Consider the following 20189-nt stretch of genomic DNA (forward strand, 5'->3'; position numbering starts at 1 on the left):
TATTCATTAATCGTAATATTTTATGCATTTTCATTGTATTAATATAGCAGTATACATGACCAGCATACTTAATAATGTATGTACTACATATAGCTCTAATTCTACATTTTTATCAAAATGGTTGTCATAATGGTTGTCATCATAATCATCATATTTCACATAAGAAATCATACAGATTTATTTATAAAACTCATTAAAAATATTGATACAATAAATAAAATCATTCATAACATTTGTTTCTTCCTTTATTACAATTAATCTACATTACCACACTGAGTTAAAAGTAAAGTCTTTTCAATGTCTAAGCATAATTTTTTAATACCATTAGGTGGAGCATATTCTGCTGCCAAAATAGCAGTTGCTACTGCTATTGTTTCTTGAATAGTCCTTGCTTTGACCCAAACTCTACCATTCATACCAACTGCAACTTCAAATGCTTGACTACGTGCAAGTGTATTGAACAATAGGGAATTGCGATTTAATATTTTTCTGACAAGACTCAAAGAACAAGTGAAGAGCATGCCTTCAGAGCTTAAAGCACCCAATTTCTTTTCTTTACCATGAGAATCCACACATACAAGTTCTGGTTCCATATCTTTACTGGCGACTAAAAGCTTTGCAAACACAAGGTCTCCGACTTGAATGTCAGGACGATTTTTCTTTGTAGCTCCTTCAAATGCTAGATATGAAAGAGATGCTTGTTCACTGGCACCTATATCTACCTTGAAAATATCACTACTTCTCTGTGTTACTATACCAACTACATTTTCTCCACGGTTTGGTATATAACTATAAAAAGAAAATATAATATATGGAAATCTTTTAAAAAAAGTGCTAAAATGTTCCTTTAAAATAAAATTTGATTACCGCTTTTGATAACTATCTACATAATATACAGCTGGTTCTGTTTTCTTTAGTACACCTGCTTTATATGCAAATACCGTATCAGCTTCGCGACGAAGTCCAGGTCCTAAAATGATTGTTTCTTTTTTGGTAATTGTAGCAATATCTTTTATAGTATCACCAGGCATTACTACGTCTCCTACACTGACTTCCATTGTCCCTTAGAAGTAAGTGACCTTTGTTTTTATGTTATAATAGAAATTATTATAGGTTATAAACATATCATTTACTCATATCTTTTATTACGGAGTGATCAATAAAATTATCCATAAACAAATGTATTACTTCTCACTGATATGATTATAAACATACAAAATTATAGATAATAATGTTTGATTATATTCTGTTGTACCATGTGCATTGCTTCGTGATAAACTTAATGTTTTCTCCTAATTTCGCGCGTTTGTTCGAAACAGATTCAAAAGAAGAAGCGGCTGCGCAATGTAATTTATATAAATTGATGCAATCAATTATACAAGAATTGTTATCGATATCACGAATGTACTGGTATAGAAAATAAATGTTATTTTATTTCTGGAACTAGAGCTATTAGACTCAATACAATTCAACTATGAATTTGAATATTGTGGAAAAATATTGTTCTTGAAGCGATTGCGAAATACAATGCAATTTTCCTGGTCTTACGCTTATGTGCGATAGTGATGCCACCGTACGGTACGTTGCAAAGCTGCCGCGTGAAAACGGTAACGCCACAGGAATCGTGGTACTGGTTGTGTTTTTTCGTTAATTGGTTTCGTTTTAAGACGGGTTTGAAAATCGACAGTTTCGTGCATGACACAACAAGATTGTTACTAGTGTCACTAATGTAAAGGTAATGCTTTTCGACGACGCAAAGTGTATATTTGTGAAATTTGCGCAACGTTCACCGGATCGATAATTGATTTACGTGTGTTCTATTCTAACCTACCTGCTCGTTCCTTCCAAAGTTATTAGTTCAATCATGTCACGTTGTCGATCGATTCGTCGCGATTTAATTATGATTTCACTTTGAACACTTGGAAGAATTCTATTAATATACTCCGCGACCCCAATAAAGATGATCTTTAGTCAGGTTTCTAAATGCCTAACCAGTATGCCTATTGTGCACTTACTGTCATTCATTGTTAAGACACTCGTTAATCTATATTATGTACAGAAATGTTCCTGTGATTCTTAGTCAACAAAAATATATATGTATATAATATCATTCTTTGAAATTTTTTTTCTTGTAAAGTTTATTCTTGAAAATTTCTAGCCTGACATAATAAACACGAATGGACTTATTTAATTACCTAAATTCAATTAGTACATCATTTAAATAATATTTGTAAGAATTTATTTATGTATATTCATTTTCACCAAATATGTGTTTGTTTTTTTAATATTTGTGGATATTAACAAATTATTCTTTAGAATCCTTTTACATTTTATGATTCTAGGTATAATACAAGATGTACAATGGAATTGGATTACAAACACCACGAGGTTCTGGAACAAATGGTCATGTCCAAAGAAATTGGGCAATTGTACGCAAGACTAAAGACAAAGTCACTTACAAAACAGATGAAGGAAAATTAGATCAGCTAAATAAGCAACCTAACAAAGATATTCTTGATCATGTTAGAAAAAGGAAAGTTGAAGTCAAATGTGCAGAATTAGCAGATATTTTAGAGGAACAAGGGTAAGTACATATCATTATTTTTATAATAATATTGTACATAAATCTGATTATATTATTGCAACATCATAATTACTCAAAAAATAAATATTTCTTGAAAATAAATTTAAAAATTAGATATAGATTATGTACGAAAGAAATATAGAGCTTCATTGATCCTTTGAACCCAATAGTAAATGAGATTCCGAACTTCAATTGGATTTGGCTTATCTTTGGCTTCAATATATTCCTTCTATGCAGTGTATTTCTTCACTAAACTGCTAACTATAACTAAACAAATGCTAGAATTCTTCTTTATTTGTTTTCTTTGTGCTTTATAGATTTACATCCGAAGAGGTAACAAAGAAAGTAGAATCATACAGATCCATGTTAATGGGAACTGACACCAAACCAGCAATATCTAGAGATGAATTTGGTCGTGTAAAGTAAGTATATTTTCTTCCTTATTATTTACATTTCTATATGATTATATTATATAAAATATGATTGAACAAAATAAATAAACGAAGTAAATAAGCTGCATTTTTAAATATGCTACAAGTAATTTCATAATATAAAATTGCATGCAAATAGCATTGCATGGTATGTAAATGATGAGCAATATTAGGTTGTTTCTATTTTAAGACTATATTAAGATCCCCTTTATTTATAAAAAAGAAAGAACTTAAAAACCACGAACTCAATGAAATTTTAAACATTTACGTAACTATTCGTTCTAAATCCATTCATTTATGTCGTTCCAAAACGCGCATATCGAAAATTTTGAAAACGAAAGTTTTAGAGATTTCGAGACAAAGATCTAATAACTACGATGGCTAGAACTCGTGTAAATGTAATGTCGGAGCTGCAGCAGCTTCTAATCGGTAGCTCAGGTTCCCGCTAAACCCAATATTATTGGAGGGTGGAGACATAGTCACGTTCTCTCTCCCGAGTCGGCTTTCAGGGATATTACGCGGCCGATATCGACGTACCCCATAGCGCCGGCGCCACCCACGAACAGGGGGAGATACGGAGCTTCACAGAAAGAGAAACAGAGATACGCAAAGGGTCGAGCCAGAGAGAGGGAGAGTTCTGTTCCAGCATCTCTCATACTCGACTCTTTCCGCCTCAGTGCGAGGATGGACCGGCGTTACGACGCTACGCGTCGTCGACTCTCGTCGAGTACGCGAATCGTCGGCCAATAGTCAGAAGAAAAAAAAATCAAAAAAGAAAAAAAATAGACCAAAAACAGGAGGGAACATGTAACGGTTTCGTGATACACTCGCAAACAAACAAATCACAAAAGTCTTCCATTAGCGTATAGATTATTATATATATACATACATATATATATATATATATTATATATTATATGTTTTAATTAATCGTAAGTGATAAGTTGGCCTGTTAAGTGTAATTTAAGGTACGTAGGTTGAATTCGGAGGAGGAAGAGAAATCATTCGTACTCGTGTATTAATCCAATCTCAATTCCGATTTAAATTTACGCACATGTTCCGTACGGATACGCACATCTATTATAAAATTTGTTAGATCAAGGGACGTATTAGAAAAAGATTAAGGGTAAAAAGAAACTCCTGATTCTAACGAGGAGATTTACGAGGAGGAGGGAGAGCGAGAAGATTTAACAGAAGAGTATAATCCCCACGTGTTTCGAATTGATTACGAGAGAAGAGAAATCGGAAGATGTGAATGAGATCCGAAATTTTTCTATTATAAAAATCCATGTGTCTCCAGGTCGATGAATCGACAATAATTAATTAAGACGTCTTGCTTCTCTGTGCACTCGTCGTGTACGGGTCGAGGTGCGGCGACTATAGTGTGCCTGATACGAAGTCTTCCCTAGCATGTAAGCTACAATGAAATTACGATATATTCCTATATTCTTACACGAGTCACTAAGATATATATCTCTATACAATATACATGTATTATTAATTATATAAAAAATTTAAAAATCTAAGAGCAAAAACACAAGCAAGATTGAAGAGGAAATAGTTAAAAAATTTTAAGAGAAATTAACACGAAAAAGAAATTTCTCAAATAATTCCAAACAAAAAGTTGGTTATTTTAAGAAGAGATTGGTCTCAACGACGATTGCTGTTGGGAGAAATAATCGATCAAGCAACGAGGAATTTTCCTCAGTGAACAAGAGAAAATAGGGAAAGAGAGAAAAGAGGAAAGAGAGAAGAAAGGGATCAGAGACGAAAAGTGACGTTTTCATCATCGCTGCCGGATGATTGTTCTCGGTAGGATAGCAGAAGTTCTGAATAAGGTGCTGGTGTAATCGGGGGAGGAAGCCATTACCTGCGCCTCCAACCCTCAACCCCCTTCCGGCCGCCTAAACTGTCAAAGCCTGCCTCGAGAAGGGATTAAGCTGCATCGGAACTACTCGCATGCCCGTCGCCCGACCGGTAGAGCTCCTTAACGTAAATTAGCGGCCGATCGTACTTAATGCTCATCTAATTACCCGGCCGTTAATTATTCAAGCCCTTAGTTTGTCCTCTAGAGTTGTCAGTGGCTGACCAAGCAAATTGCTGGCTAAATGAGATAAAATTTATTGGTAACTATATCGGGAAAATACCAAATACATTATTATAAATCTTCTCAGAAATCTTATAACTAAAAGAAAAATCTTATAATATGTTACATCTCATAATTTCAAAACATTTATGTAAAGGATATAAAGGAGACTTGAAAGAATTACCAAAATATATATTTCAATGAAGGGATCAAGAAAAATATCGATTACAAATAGAAGAGAGAATTTGCAACAAGATCGAAGTTTCGATTAATTTATATATATTGTTAATTGAAAAAAATCAAGGAAGAGGAGGAGTTTTTTCTATCGAGAGTTTTGAATCGAGGAATAATTATGTCTGTGACAGTAGCTCCTTTGAAACCAGCTCGTGGACGAGGTCCAGCTGATGGCCGAGCATTTTTTGAGACACTCTGGAGAGGAAATTTCTTCTTGGATAGGCAGAAGGTGATGAAACGATCGCGAAAACGAAAGTTGCAAGCGGCGAACGGAAAGAAGCGTGCACAGCTGCAGATGCGACAGCATTGTTGCTGTTGTCAGCGCATACAACTCCACCTCCTCGCCGGACGGCGAAGCAACATGCGCTCCGTCGTTAGGTGAATTTGTCACGAACGTTTGTTAAGTGTATAATTTTTTCTTACGTTGAATAATACGTTTTTATGGCCTGCTTTTTATTTGTGGGAACTTAGCTTCTTCAGACATGAACCTTTTACTTTTCATTACTATAAAAATGGTAAATGTTCATCCTTTTTTTTCTTTTTTGAATATTTTGTATCGATTAATGCATTTTTAAGATTTTTTGCCGTCTACCTTTCACCTGTGAAAATTTATTGTTTTGAGATAAAATCTTTTTACATTATATAAAAATCTTTCAAAAGTTGTCGAAGGTAAAAATTATAGTTTCTACGTTCTAATAATTTTTCTAGGTTTTAAGAAAATTCTTTTTCTACATAATCATTATTGTAAAGACTTAGAATGATTGTATTTTTAAATTTGAATTAACTTTCTCGAGAAGCCCGTGGGAAGATAGAGAGACTAACTGAAGGAATTGGGTTTCTCTGACCACAGATTATCGCCTCTACTTATTGTACATGGATATTCGATACCTCTAATGGCACACAGTTGATAGAATGTAGGAAAGTATCGCTACATATTCCTTTCCTATTCAAACATTGCTATAAATATATTTGTTTGTTTTACAGTTTTTAACTAGAAAGTTAATAACTTAAAAAGTTCTCGACAGAAATTCAAAACCTAAAAATATCAGCAAAAAGGAGATGTGATCAACTGGGGGGATTAAAAAGGCAAACGCTCTCTTTGAGTTCTATTTGGGGATGATTCACACTGTTGACCCCCAATCCCACGCGAAAGGGAAACATTTCCCTGTAAACAACTGTTACCCTTTAACACGCCATAATAATCAAAAGTAACTACCTTTACGATACTACATACTTCGTTCAATTATTCTAAATATAATAATTCGAAAACAGATTCAACTCCATCTTAGGAAAACAGAAAGATAAGAGAAAGGAAAAAATGTACAAAATATTTATTTTCTAAAAGGATGACTACCAAAGACTCGCATTATTTAACTCTACCTTACGTAAAGAAAAAAAAGAAAATTTAGAAGAAAAAAAATTACATATTAAAATATAAAATATGTCGTTTTTCAAAAGAACAATTACCAGAAAATTTACATCATTTCGAATGAAATCAACCATCAAACTCTTTAAATTAAATAAGCCTGTTAAAGGGTGACAAGAGAAGAATAAAATAGCACAAGAAAAAATAAAAATTATTTGGCCGTTTGATCTCCGTTTAGCGATACTTCGCAAGTGGTTGGCTGCTGAATTCGAGCGTGCAGCGACGAGGAGTAGTGGCGCGAAAGGGATAGCAGAAAAGAGAACAGCTGGATTGTATTGATCCGCGCTCGAGCGTTGGCGTAGGGGTAGCTCGGCCGATCCCGGCCTCGCTTGCTGCTTTTCATTCGCGGGGTAGAAGAGGGGCTACCTCGATTTCTCTTCGGTATAGTCTCTCTGCTCGGTGTTATGTCACTGCCTTGCCGCATTGTCCGGACGGTTTCATCGACGTTCGCCAAGGCTACACCGAGGGACACACCGTCCACCTCCTCCATCGTCAATCTCTTTACACGCTTTATGGATCGTCGCGAAATTTCATAGAACTAAAACGGCCCACCAAGTGTGTCCGGTTTCGCGCGACGATGACGGTGAAAATTTCAACGCGGTACGAATTTTCCTCGTTTCATCCCCGTGTCGTGTTGCTTCCTCGTCGCGTCATCAAATTCGATTAGAATATCAAAATAGGTCATGTTACCTGTTTTCGTCCCTTCCTCCACGACATGTGTTTATTTTTATTCATAGCACAGTTACTTCATCGGATTTTTCTTATCTCGTGTGGAAAAAAATATCTTGTTGGAAAGAAAATATTCTTTAGATCACAGACATTTTTTATGCTGTTTCTGAAAGAGTAGATCTGATGGCCACGTGTTTCTAGGTTTATGTGCGAACTTGGTGTACGTTCGGTGCACGGGGTCAATGTGTTCGCATATGATTTACCGAGTAAAGTTTCTAGTGCCTTTAAGTGACTATATCACACGGCAGTGATCATTCGAATCTAAGATTTCTTTCCGGATCAAAAGATTTCAATTTTTAAATTTTTATTATTAATTTATTGTATTAATCGTTTGGATTCAAATAATTTACGTGATGCGAGATTACTTTGTTATTGATTTACTGTATCATTCGTACAAAAGAGATTTATGCTTGATGGAAAATAACAATATAACTTTTTCTTGCAGTGTAAGAGAGACACATCAGATCGCCGAGGCGCAGCAAGAGAAAAATGCAAAGCTACGTGAGGCGTTCGGCATATCGGAGTTCTTCGTGGAGGGAAGTAGCCTAGATCCGGAGAGGCACGCGCGCGAGGCTGAGGCAAGAGCGGCGGCAAGCAAAGTGTATGAATTAGTACGGACCCCGAGTCCAGCTCCGGACACCACGTCCGTCCCGGAGAAGAAGAAACGCAAACGATCCGGTAGTGCAATTAAAAAGAAAAAGGGAAAGAAGCATAAGAAGGAAAGGTAAAAGACAACGTAATGGTGCACGGGTCAATGGAGGCTGGATTCGATGTTTTAATTAATCCGCCAAAATAAAGACAAATAAGATAATGTAAGTGCAGATAAAGGAAATTGTAGTAATTATATTACTACATTGTACTGCTGTATATTAAAAGATTGGATATACTGTATACTATAGAGTAGCAGTAGTACTATAACGGTATACTACGGCATACTATAGTATAGTAGTAATAAAATAGTGTACAATATTGTTTGTTATATTATAGTGCAATGTAATGATATATATTATGTGTGACTTGAATTGTTTAAACAAAAAATTCGTATAGTTGTTCCATGTGAGAGAAAATATACACGAATCCAGGCTCCAAGACCGAACGGACCATCCCCCGTAGTAGCTCCTCTCCTAACCCCCGGTTAATTATTCATTTATCGCAAGTTCCACACTCGTTCATTTGCTTACTACACACCTCTTGTCAGATACTGACTCATGACTCACCTACTATTTCATGTCCCATACACCTTTCTCTGTTTCAAACAGAACTGAGGAGGACTGAGTGCCTACCCAGTAGGCTCAGTAGGTAAGTGTGGTCGTCGCGTCTACTTTCCAAAAAAAAAGTTTAAAAAATTAAAAAAGTAATAAAAGAAAATAAAAGATACACTTGAAAAAATAAAAAACGATATAAAATATCTGTGTTAAGAAAAGAAAGAAAGAAAAATAGTCGAGTCTAATATATTTAGGTATTTGTCTAAATAGGCATAATTAGAGGGTAAATGTTTGCTGTATTGCTGGAATTCCTGTAACATCAAAAATTAGTAATCAGCAAAATTTTTTGTTAGATACAATGTAATGATGTAAGAAAACAGTGGGCAAACATTTACTTTGATACTATACAAAATATACACGGGTTTTTTTAACAAATAACGTTGTACGTAATCTGACGCGTAAATCATGCATTTCTATCTTTGTTGTTGTTATCGATAAAGCTTGTTGTTAATGTCATCTCTCTATTTTTTTCTGACAAGTCCGTCCCTATCGATGGTTATCAAGGTAATGCTAATCCCATATTATATCAATACTCCTCATATTTTGTATACTCGTCTTTTGTAACTTTTGAAAGATTTGGTTTTACATAACGCACAGTGTCCGGTGACCAGTTAGAAAAAAAAAGGAAAATCTCGCAAAACGTATGAAAAACCAAATCTTTCAAATGAGTGATTATGTAGTCGGTTTGTTAGCTATAGCCCGATATTGTGATTTTCACCTTATATATGTATCGTTGTACTTATATTTTTTATTACTTAATTCACTTGGGATTGCAGTGAAAGATTGGAAAAAATATGTTTATATATATAATTTTTCGTTTTTTTTTTTCTACATCGATACTTACTAAAATATTCACACACTGCATTTCCTATACATATACATATATATATCAGTATATAAGTTAGTATCCATTTTTTAAATTGAATACCTTATCCAGATGCTGAGATAGATCAGTGTAAAAATTTCGCCCGGAATTACGCGTTCTCAACTGTTACTTTTTCCGAGTTTCTTACTTTTTAATCGAATACAGCAGGTAGCTTGTATCATTAGAATAAAGTATTTGTTTCACACACGGATACATTGTACTACAGCTTTCTTTATTGTCAGCACAAGGTATGCACTTGTCGACAGGAAGACGCCCACTGCAAGAATTAAAAAAATTAAATATTATTAACCAAAAAAAAAAAAAAAAAAAATTAAACTTACTTATAGTGAAACTTTTAGAATAACTACGAACGAATTTCCTAGGTCGGAATCTCCGAAGGGTAGCAAGAAGAAAGAAAAATCCAAGAAGAAGAAAAAGGAAAAGAAACACAAGAAGACTGAGGCTAGTTCCTCTGACAGTGATTCTAGTGAAGCTTCAGATGATAGCAGGTAATCAAACTTCTAAAATTTGTATCTTTTTATACTTAATGTACATACTCAATTATTAATATAATTGATTTTTTAGTTCTTCCGAAACTGAGTCAAAGAAGAAAAAGAAAAAAAAGAAGAAGAAGTCAAAGGCGGAGGCAAAAGAAAAGCATGAGGTAGGAAAAATGATGCTAAGGAAACAGATACGAAATTTCTATCTTCCTCTCTCTTTCTATACATATACGTATTTATAACTATATTATATCCATATACATATATATATATATATATATACCTTATATATATATATACCTTAGCACGTGAAACAGGAGCATGTGACATTACTTTTATGTTCATTTTTCTCCTATTAGTTGTTAATCGAACATTGGATTTTATAAGATATTTTGTGTTGCCGCCTAACTTTGAATAAGCATGATTCATTGCTTGTTTCTGTAAAGATTTTTATCTGATTTCAAGTTAACAGTCATTATTTCAAAAGTGTAAATCTCAGTATTGTTTGTAATTATCAGCGCCATTTGACAGGATATATTCCCTGAGTGAGTACCAGATATGCCGCTACTCAATGTAATAATAATTTTGTAATTTTTCTATTCGTACGAATTTTTGCGATTGTTGTTGCCTTTTCACTCGTTTTGTGTCAAGCACCATCACGTTTACGAGAGAATAAACGAATAGGAGACTGCTTGTTCTCTGGCCTAGGTGCAATGCAAACAGATTAATATTAAAATAGTATATAACGTTTACGTTGTCAACTTCTCTGATTTTTTTTATTTTCTCAATTATGTTTCTTTCGCGGACACATCTCTTCAACTGAAACACTTGGTACATTTTTATCTTCTGAATTTGTACTAGAGCGAATGAGCAGACTCCAGAGAATCTTTGAACAATTACGATTTCTTTTTTTATCCTACTGACAAGTACATATGCATGATTGATGTTCGCTAGATAATCCTGTCTAACATAGTAATCCATACTGTTCTTCTTCTAGAAGAAAAAAGTACCCGTCAAGAAGAAGCACCAGTCATCCGAGAGCTCGTCAGATAGGTAAATTTCAAAATCAAAGTTTTTCAAATAAATTTTTCAAATAGGGTAATTGAATAATCCAAAATAGAAATAATTTTTTTGATAGTACATAGTTTTATATTATATATAAGTTCGATGAATTTCCAGTTCTCCGGAGAGGCCGAAAAAGTCTATGAAACATGACAAAATTGTAGAGAAAGCTAAGAACGATGAGACGGAGAACACAACGAAAGAGCCTCGATCGAATCGCTCACCAAAGAAGCAAGAGAAAGGTCGAAACGAAACTCCTCCTCCCAAGAGGAAAGATTCTCCCGTTAAAAAACCTGCGCCAGAAAAAAAGGATAAGTCACCAGCTGTACATAAGAGTCCTCCACCAAGGCGACATAGATCACCATCAAGAAGTAAAGCTGATAGAGGAAGGTCTCCTAGAAGATATTCAAGGTCACGACGAATCAGCCCTTCACCAAGGAGAAGAAGGATTTCGAGATCTCCAAGAAGATACAACAGATACTCCATATCCAGAAGCAGAAGTCGATCGAGATACGATCGTTATGGATCACGACGTCGATTGTCACCACTTCCTAGACGCAGGAGATCCGATTCTCGAAGAAGATCCAGGTCTCCCAGAAGACAGAGGGATAGGCGAGAAAGATCTAGAGATCGTCGTAGGAGTCGTAGTAGGACAAGAAGTAGATCTAGGAGATCTACCTTGAGTTATTCTCCCGTACGGAAAAATCCGGAACGGTACAAACATATATTGGAAGAGAAGAAGAAACGAGATCAGAAGAAGAATCAGGATAACAAACGAAAATCCCGGTCAACTTCGAAAGCGAGAAAAATGCGAACAATTACACCAAGAGTTCGGTTACGTTCCTCGAGCGAGGATGAAACAGATATAGCAGACGATGAACCAAAAGCAGAGGACGAAGAAAAAATGAAAGAAATGCATACATTGAAGCGATTACAGAGTGGATTAGCCGCGAAAGCCAGAGAGACTCTTGGTAAGAAGGTAATAAGTCCAGTAAAGATTAAAGTTGAGAAGAAAGAAGATAGCGTGTTGGATATAGCTTTACCAAATGACCCGCCCAAAATGGTACAAAATACTATTGGTCTTGTGCAAGAGAAATCTAAGTCAAAATCTCCTATATCTCATTTACCTGCTATTCAGTCTCCAGTGTCTAGCAGATCACCCTCACCAGCTTTGCCATTGACTAGAGAAGAGGCTGCAATAAAAATACGATCTCCCAGTGAATCGCCTCCTCCATTGCCACCAGTCTTAAATAAGGTTGACTTAAGGTCACCGAGCATGACAGTTAAGACAAATCACCGTTCGAAGTCTCCTAGTATCACCAAGAAGAATTCGCCAGTTGTCTCAAGGAAACACTCGTCACAGAGCAAATCATCCTCACACTCACCGCCCGTATCTATCTCCCATAAAGACACTACTATAAAATTACGTTCTCCAACTGAATCCCCGCCTCCGATTCCTAGTAACAAATCTAAGCAAAGATCTGCATCGCCAGTCATCTCAAAAAAGAGTTCTCCTGTTTCTAGAAAGCATTCTCCAAGAAATAAGTCTTACTCCAGGTCACCTTCCAGATCGTACACGAGATCTGTGTCACTGGAGAAAAGGTCTTCCAGATCGCCTCGGCATCGTTCGAGGTCCGTCTCTAGAGACAAAAAATCGCGTTCTGTATCGAGAAGCAAGAAATCGGCATCTCCTAGACACAGGTCTCCAACATCGCCATCAAGATCGAAGAAATCATCTAAATCTCCAGCAAGGTCAAAGAGATTGAGCAGGTCAAGGTCTTCTTCGGAATCAAAACGATCTGTATCTAGATCTCCGTCACGTTCAAAAAAATCTCCGTCTCATTCCCCGGAAAAGTCAAGGTCCAGGAGTAGGACCAGGTCGTTATCGAAAGGATCCAGGAGCCGATCTCTATCGAAAAAGTCTAGAAGCAGGTCTTTGTCAAAGAAATCGCGTAGTCGATCACTGTCGAAGAAATCTAGAAGTCGGTCGCTATCGAAGAAGTCAAGGAGCCGTTCGCGGTCATTGTCCAGACTGTCGCGAGATAAAGAAAAGAGAAGTCATAGTAGGAGTAGTTCACGTTCTTCTTTAAGGTGAATAATCAGTCTTTTTTACATGTATTTCCTTTACTCTATTCTTATAAGAAATTGTTTAATGTATTTCTATTTTGTGTCCAGTTCAAGGCATAGTCGTAGAAGTTTCTCTAGTTCATCGCGATCATCAAGCAGCGTTTCTAGTAGGTCTTCTCGTTCAACGTCCAGCAGTTCAGCTTCTAGTAGATCTCGGTCTCCGTCGATACCTCGACGTCATGGCTCACCTAGTTTTCTAGATAGACGTCGTATTACAAGGTAGGTATCTATACAACGGTAGCTTCGATATCGTAGCAGCAGGTTTTACAGCGCACCACGCCAAATCTTGTAAGCTCACATTGTTGTATCAAACGTAGAAACGTTTATCTTCTTTCGACTTTTATTTTTTATTTTCGTTTTTTGATTTTATATATTCATCATCGATGTATCCATCTCACGATTGAAACGCTCACTTGTTTAAGAAGTTCCGATTAATAATAAGCAATTTGCAAAGCGACGATATCGATAAGTTTACGATGAATTCACGCTTGGACGTTCTTTTATTAATGCTATTTTGTGTTGTGTCCTACAGAGACAGATCGAGGGACAGGCATAGAAGATAAAGTTACGACTTCGCACAGATGTTTCTATTACTTTCCTATAATTATAATGTAGTAGTAAACATGTGATGCATACCGAATTTCATTTTTAATAAGTAAATGAAAAAAAAAAGAAACAAAGCAATTTTAGCTGCAACCGTGAAGACTAGTTTAATGATTATTAATGAATAAGCATAAAGAATGGTGTAGTTTAATTATAATTATTCGTGCTTATTATGGCACATTAAAACTTTATCAGTATCGATTCAATAATTTTCTAAGGAACTACTTTCGACACTCATATACACTTACTATGCAATGCGTCTAATTAGCGAACTCCCCGCATCTAATTACCCGCGTTATGTAAAATGAAAGTATACTCCGTCACAACTTATATATGTATTTCGTTTCAAGTCAGTCAAGTATACTTATGTTTGTATGATTTTTTCTTCCCCCTTTTTTCATTTGTATCTAATTGCTTATAAAATGATCTAAACATGAGTAGACGTAGCATGCGTGTATCTTCCTTATAAATTATTGTAAGTGACATATTTGCAGTAGAGATTCTCTTTTATTTTGTCAGTCAAAAATAAAATGTATTTACCGCTATAAAAGCAAACTGTTTTCTTTAGTTCTTGATATACATTTTTGTTCGTTGTGTTCTATGAATCATTTTCAATCCACTGCCTTCCTTTATTAAAATTACAGTAAGGTAAGTAACACGTTTTTATTTTTGCATGGTTTCTTTTGTTGCATTGCATGGTTTATTTTGCACGTTCCTTTTTTTCAATATCTATTATTAATGATAATATATATTAATATCTACTTAAATTATTTAATTCATGTAAGAGTTGTTTACGATTAACATATCTTTATCTAATTTCTAACAAACGTTCTTTATTGTATATAACTGTGTGATTATCATAATATTAACAGTCGTTAATTTTAGCGCCAGGAAACGACCAATTCCATATCATCGACCTACTCCGACACCACCTTCGTCACCGAGTAGTTCAGATAGCAGCAGACACAGTAATTGGTCAAGTCCAAGTCATCGATCAAGTTGTTCCCCGAGTCGAAGTCCATCATACACGCGTTGAAGCGATTGAGCGAATCCCTAAAGACTAGACGTTCCTTTCATGTATCAGATTTAGAATGGTGCGGATCATGAAGGTCCTCTGATGCTTTTTTCTAACATCATGTCTTACATCATGTTAAATCATGTTTATAATGTTGGAAATTGGACACGATTGTAAAGAAAGGCTTCACTGTATTTTTTCGTATCAGGAAGGTACAAAGATAATACACCATTCTGAGTTTGGTGCATCATCTTTAAATCTTTGTAAATTCTTAATATGCATTTACATGTTTGATCTCGTAACTCGTAACTTAATAATACTCATCGATGATGGTTCACAGTAATACCATCAGCTTCAGTATTAGTAACACTAACGTTATTTCTATCGCTCCATTTTTATTTTAGTTAGATATTAGGTAAGAATGATTTTAATATACTTACAGTATGATATTTATATCATTACTAGGGCAAACATATTACCAAAGAAATGAAAGATTTAAGTTTGTCTATCGTTCATCTTTCAATTTGGTGAATTGAAACAAGATTTAAAAGCTAGATGTGCAAGAGTAACCAGAGATAAGATATTTTAATAATAGGATATATGACTAATTTATAGCAAAATTTTATAACACCATCATTTTTGGAAGTACATTATCTTCCTCGATTATATTGTCTCGCGATCTTGTGAATTTTATGTCTTCATAAAATAATGTTTTTCGTAGACTTATGTACATCTACGTACTTAAGCAATAAGAAGACAATGATGATTATAAGCATCATGAGGTATGTTGATTGCAGCTTCTTAAGATCTCACATCATTATTCAATAGCAATTCTATTATTTGAAGATTCATTTAAAACTACTGTAGTAGTACAACGTCCGGGTGATTATCTAATCATATAATTGTTTGTTATACAAACACTAGCTAGTCAAATTTGAGACATTCCATTAGTAATTAACATACTGAAACATTATTCAAATTAATCTATTAATTTTTCAAGGAAGTAATTCATATTTTAGTGCAATGTTTTACACTTGTTCCTTTTGTATGTACATATATATTATTGTGTATAGACTCAGCATCATGCTCGTTTGCTATATTAATTTATTTATTTTCTGACTTATATATATATTTATTTATTTATTTATTTATATCATGAATGGCTAGTCATTTGTCAATTGAAGTCAAGAAAAATGTATAAAAGTGATGTTAAACTATTAGAGTTTCGTTTACTGGCAATACTCAATTTATCTGAATGCTAGTCAGAAAGTTTTCATTTGGCTGTAAGGCCAGGCAGCGTACCAAAAGACATAATTAGACTAGTCTTGATTATTCAAAGTTAAGTCTTGAAAATGTATGTATAGGGTTAAAAAATCATATTTGAAAAGTCTACATTGTTTATGATTAGGAGGAAAAACTATGTAGAATTAGTTCTTGCATAATGACTGACTCAGTTTTATTGAAAAAAATGTCAATTGCTATAGTGTTGCAACATTAATTCACCCTTGATGCATATCTATGAAACGAAGCTGAAACATAAATATGTAGGTACTTATAACATGAAAGACCTGATTTTAGAATTAATATATGTAAAGTCTGGAAAATTCATTCTTATCATTTGATTAATGCGTTTTACAATATTACAAAACTCTGACAAAGTATGAAGTGGAAGTTATTTATACGAACGTAAGAAGGAAAAACATTGTTATCTTTGCACACCATGGCTCTTGACATTCATATTTATTATTCATAATTTACAGCCATCAAATGTTACCATCGTTGAAATGAAAGAAGTTCTGATTATATCTGTAATATACTCTGTATTGTTGTTGTGTGATTAAATTAAAAAGCTTAAAATATTTTCTTCTTCTTTTACAAAGTATACAAAATTCATTTATATATATAACCATTCTTATACCACAGCTTAAGGTACTAGTAAGGATAGTATTCAGTTTAAAACTGTATATAACGTATAGTACTACAATTATGCACAGATTAAACTGTGTAACATTGGAATGATAAATTATTTGCATAATTTATGTATAAAATATGTAATGCTTGACAAATATGTACCCCATAAGCAGCATATCCTTTTTATATTTAGTAATATAAAAATTAAATCTCTATTACATGAATATGTTAGTATCTTGCTCCACTGATGTTATTTTGTAGCTTTTGTCTGTTTAGAACGCTGTTGTGCGAGATATATAGCCCAACAGAAACCAATAAGATTTACCACAAGAACACGTAACTGAAAAAGATTGTTAAATATGTATTAATTTTGAAATCATTTCCGTAAGAAGTTTAATTTAGGTTAGTAAATACTCAAATGAACTTACAATTGGTGGAACATATTTTAAGTTAATAAACTGAAGTAATGTTAAATATTTTAAATTTGCAGTAAGTACTGGCAAATATAACTTTTTCATTTGTTTCAAAGCATCATCATGTGAACTACCCTACAACAAAAAGGAATTTGTATAGATGGAAAAGACAATAAGTGATGGAAGCAAATTGACATGCATAAATAGATCATACCTCAAACATAGACAACATGTATAATGCTAATGCCTGATAACATGGCGTATATAAACATCTTTCTATTAACAAAAGTATTAAAGGGTTTCTCACAAATGGATTTATGTATGTATAAAAATAATGTGGAAGTGGGCCTCCAAAGAATAGCCTACAAAAAAAGTAATACTTTGAGAGAACAAATAATTTTTTGATGAAAAATTACAATTATACTAGCTGTACTTAAGTACTTAATTTAGTCCATAATTTATTGAGCCTTACCCAAAGAAAGCAAATGCGAGGAAACTGTCTTCATTGAAACGCTTTGCACCAGATATTTTTTGCGAAATAAAATTTCCAAGAGCTGCGATGACACAACTAAAAGAACAAATAACATTCCTTTTAAAATATATTTTAAAAGTGGAACACAATTTGTATTCGCAATAACGTACCTAGTGATCGCTTTAGTTTTCAGTGGACTCGTATAAAGACGTTCGAAATAAGCAGAAGTAAGTTGAAGTATTAAATCTTTAGGCTTAGAAAGAGCCATTCTGATTGTTCTGTTTCTCTATATCAAATGAGTGATAAAAAGGAAGCGAGAGTTAAACGTGGTATTTCGTCAAACTATGGATTGAACGATCTGATAACAAACAGTAAATTGTAGTGAACGCTACAAACAGTTAAATGCAACACATACAAGTTCCGTTGATCTGGCAAGTTATTAGCATATAACGCGATCAATCTAAAACTAAAGGTTATTATTAATTTATCGTATTATCTGAAATTGTATCACAATAAAATAAATAAGCTTAAAATAATGCATATAATATCACAATTTGACAGATTGCAAAATTGGTCATAGTACATAGTACATAAGTCGACAGTGACGTAAGATAGTTAAAAAATAAATATGTCCTATAAAAAGTGAATAATCGCTATTTCTTTTGTAATATCTTTTCCATGATTATAAAACATGTATTTAATTTATATTAAAATGCGTATATATTCTTTTTAGTAATGTTGAGGTTAAGTTTTGTGTGGTAGGATCAGTGTATATACACCGTATGTACATATGTATTGTGTGCTATAACTGTATATCAAATATTAGTAAAGTTTTCATCAAATATTTAGGATATGGCTCAAGGAAAATTAAAAGTGAAAGCTAAAGTGCCATCGACGGTAAAAGGAAAAAATAAGAACAAAAAAAGTTCTGGTATTCAAAGACGAAATAGTAAGTATCTTTTTATAAACTTCTACCATAAAATAAAGTGTTGTAAATTTAAGTAAAAAAATTAAATTATATGTAAATTTATTTACAAAAATTGTTTGAATTTTTTTATTTATAGATGCACCTATTCAACCAAAAAAGAAGAAATTTGAAGAAACACATAAGTTAAAACAAATGATTACAAAAACAGTTAACAAAGCAATGGAAGATGAATTGAGAGCAAAAGCTTTAGAAGGAAAAATATCACTTACTAGAAAGGAAGCAGTTACCTTGAAAAAGAAATAATTTATGGTATTATTTTAAGATTGATACTAAAAAAAACTATTCTTTATTTTACTGAAATAATAAATGTAATATAAATATATATTTGTATTGTAAAATGAACTATGCTATAAAGATTTTTATACAATACAAAGAATAAAAATAAATAAGCAAACCATTTCAATATATATATGTCAAATTTATTGCTAACAGAGGGATATAAGTAACGGGAAAATAGTATAAAATCATTCATCTATTAAGATTTAAGATCATTATTTTAATTTGTATTGTTATTTCATAGAATAATTCTGAACATGAAATCAATGGCACAGTGACTTATAGGATATAAATATAAAAAGAAAATAATAATTTTCAGTGCACCTGCAAAACATCCCGCAATAAATTACTTTTTTGTGCGATTATCCGACAATAGTTTCCTAGAAGGCACAAGGGTTTCGTTTTTAATTGATTCACATCGACGACGAAAAGTTTTCATTTCGCTGATAATGTGCTAATTACAAAAATAAACATTATTTCACAAGATATTTTACATAACTCATATAACAAGGTACAAAATTGTGAGTTCCATTTGATAAATGTACTAAATTTTAATATATTATCTCTTCTTAATAAACTTCCACTCTAGATCACATCGATTAAGGCTGCGTTACGTATCGTATTTTGTAGGCTGAACGCTTCTTTCTAAGTACAAGTTCGTTTAAAATATTATTTGAACTTTATGGAGAAGCCACCTACAATGTTAAACACAAATACAAGTTGAGCAGCATATCTTATTTTGAATCTACCAAATGTTCTACAGTAGCCCCGTTTAATGTTCGCTGGTTTGAACCCGTGCAATGAAAACTATTCTAGAATGTGTATTCTCAGAAGTTAGACGGGTTTATTCCTTTTCTGTACTTTCATTTCAGACTGCATCAAGAGCGGGACTGAGACATTCAGAGCGAATGACACGCTCACTCTGTAATACCAATTCCAGGAATTGGTGGGAAAAACTCCGCGAACATTAACTGGAGCAAAACTGAACTAAACATAAAGCGAGGATTATATTTACCACTAATAAATGTCCACTTTGTCTGTTTTTACTAATGGCTGGAGTTGTACCAGTTCTGAATTCAATCACACCTTCTTTACCACTGACTAGTTTATGTGACACTCTGAAAGGTGATATTAGTTAAGCATCCAGCATAAGCATATTTGTTTGTTTTTAATCAAGGTTCATTTCTTTAATTAGAATTAAC

The 20189-nt window shown here is 33.6% G+C and overlaps 5 protein-coding genes and 1 long non-coding RNA gene across 19 annotated transcripts in view; 3 read left to right on the plus strand and 3 right to left on the minus strand.

The window, feature by feature from the left end:
• Positions 1 to 153: 153 nt before the first annotated feature.
• LOC122566143 (exosome complex component RRP40) lies at positions 154 to 1443 on the minus strand. 2 transcript variants are annotated; one of them, XM_043722973.1, is made up of 3 exons: positions 1256 to 1443; positions 868 to 1063; positions 154 to 789 (listed from the first exon to the last, which is right to left on the minus strand). In XM_043722973.1, the coding sequence occupies exons 2-3, from the start codon at positions 1056 to 1058 to the stop codon at positions 255 to 257; spliced, it is 726 nt and encodes a 241-aa protein (XP_043578908.1). In that variant the 5' UTR covers positions 1059 to 1063; positions 1256 to 1443; the 3' UTR covers positions 154 to 254. The 2 variants fall into 2 exon arrangements, with proteins under 2 accessions (XP_043578908.1, XP_043578907.1); XM_043722972.1 differs by having other exon boundaries at positions 868 to 1443.
• Positions 1046 to 16786, plus strand: LOC122566133 (serine/arginine repetitive matrix protein 2). Of its 6 annotated transcripts, none has more exons than XM_043722936.1 (10): positions 1046 to 1070; positions 2343 to 2584; positions 2902 to 3006; positions 7936 to 8214; positions 10004 to 10129; positions 10206 to 10284; positions 11118 to 11173; positions 11300 to 13273; positions 13358 to 13528; positions 14798 to 16786. In XM_043722936.1, the coding sequence occupies exons 2-10, from the start codon at positions 2355 to 2357 to the stop codon at positions 14946 to 14948; spliced, it is 3171 nt and encodes a 1056-aa protein (XP_043578871.1). In that variant the 5' UTR covers positions 1046 to 1070; positions 2343 to 2354; the 3' UTR covers positions 14949 to 16786. The 6 variants fall into 6 exon arrangements, with proteins under 6 accessions (XP_043578871.1, XP_043578870.1, XP_043578875.1 ...); XM_043722935.1 differs by lacking the exon at positions 1046 to 1070 and adding an exon at positions 1587 to 1735; XM_043722940.1 differs by lacking the exons at positions 1046 to 1070; positions 14798 to 16786 and adding exons at positions 1587 to 1735; positions 13842 to 14462.
• Positions 5720 to 6725, plus strand: LOC122566153. The gene is made up of 2 exons (XR_006316412.1): positions 5720 to 6543; positions 6625 to 6725. It is a non-coding gene; the product is annotated as an uncharacterized LOC122566153 (long non-coding RNA).
• Positions 16633 to 18035, minus strand: LOC122566145 (peroxisomal membrane protein 2). The gene is made up of 5 exons (XM_043722976.1): positions 17894 to 18035; positions 17724 to 17819; positions 17466 to 17613; positions 17267 to 17386; positions 16633 to 17178 (listed from the first exon to the last, which is right to left on the minus strand). Exons 1-5 carry the CDS (start codon positions 17989 to 17991, stop codon positions 17089 to 17091), a joined length of 552 nt encoding a protein of 183 aa, XP_043578911.1. The 5' UTR covers positions 17992 to 18035; the 3' UTR covers positions 16633 to 17088.
• Positions 17814 to 20037, plus strand: LOC122566150. 4 transcript variants are annotated; one of them, XR_006316409.1, is made up of 4 exons: positions 17814 to 17950; positions 18573 to 18672; positions 18788 to 19706; positions 19860 to 20037. XR_006316409.1 is itself a non-coding variant. In XM_043722984.1 (4 exons), exons 2-3 carry the CDS (start codon positions 18576 to 18578, stop codon positions 18952 to 18954), a joined length of 264 nt encoding a protein of 87 aa, XP_043578919.1. In that variant the 5' UTR covers positions 18057 to 18195; positions 18573 to 18575; the 3' UTR covers positions 18955 to 18960; positions 19860 to 20037. The 4 variants fall into 4 exon arrangements, 1 of the variants encoding a protein (XP_043578919.1); XR_006316408.1 differs by lacking the exon at positions 17814 to 17950 and adding an exon at positions 18057 to 18195; XM_043722984.1 differs by lacking the exon at positions 17814 to 17950 and adding an exon at positions 18057 to 18195 and having other exon boundaries at positions 18788 to 18960.
• Positions 19187 to 20189, minus strand: part of LOC122566129 (unconventional myosin IC) — a 34519-nt gene continuing 33516 nt past the window's right edge. For all 5 annotated transcript variants that reach the window (XM_043722917.1, XM_043722918.1, XM_043722920.1 and 2 more), the window contains 2 exons: positions 20003 to 20105; positions 19187 to 19682 (listed from right to left, as the gene is read on the minus strand). In XM_043722917.1, coding sequence (XP_043578852.1) covers positions 19668 to 19682; positions 20003 to 20105 — 118 coding nt within the window. In that variant the 3' untranslated portion in view covers positions 19187 to 19667. The remainder of the gene's footprint in view (positions 19683 to 20002; positions 20106 to 20189) is intronic.

This window comes from Bombus pyrosoma, linkage group LG3 (genome assembly GCF_014825855.1).
Source record: "Bombus pyrosoma isolate SC7728 linkage group LG3, ASM1482585v1, whole genome shotgun sequence".
Taxonomy (NCBI): Eukaryota; Metazoa; Arthropoda; class Insecta; order Hymenoptera; family Apidae; genus Bombus; species Bombus pyrosoma.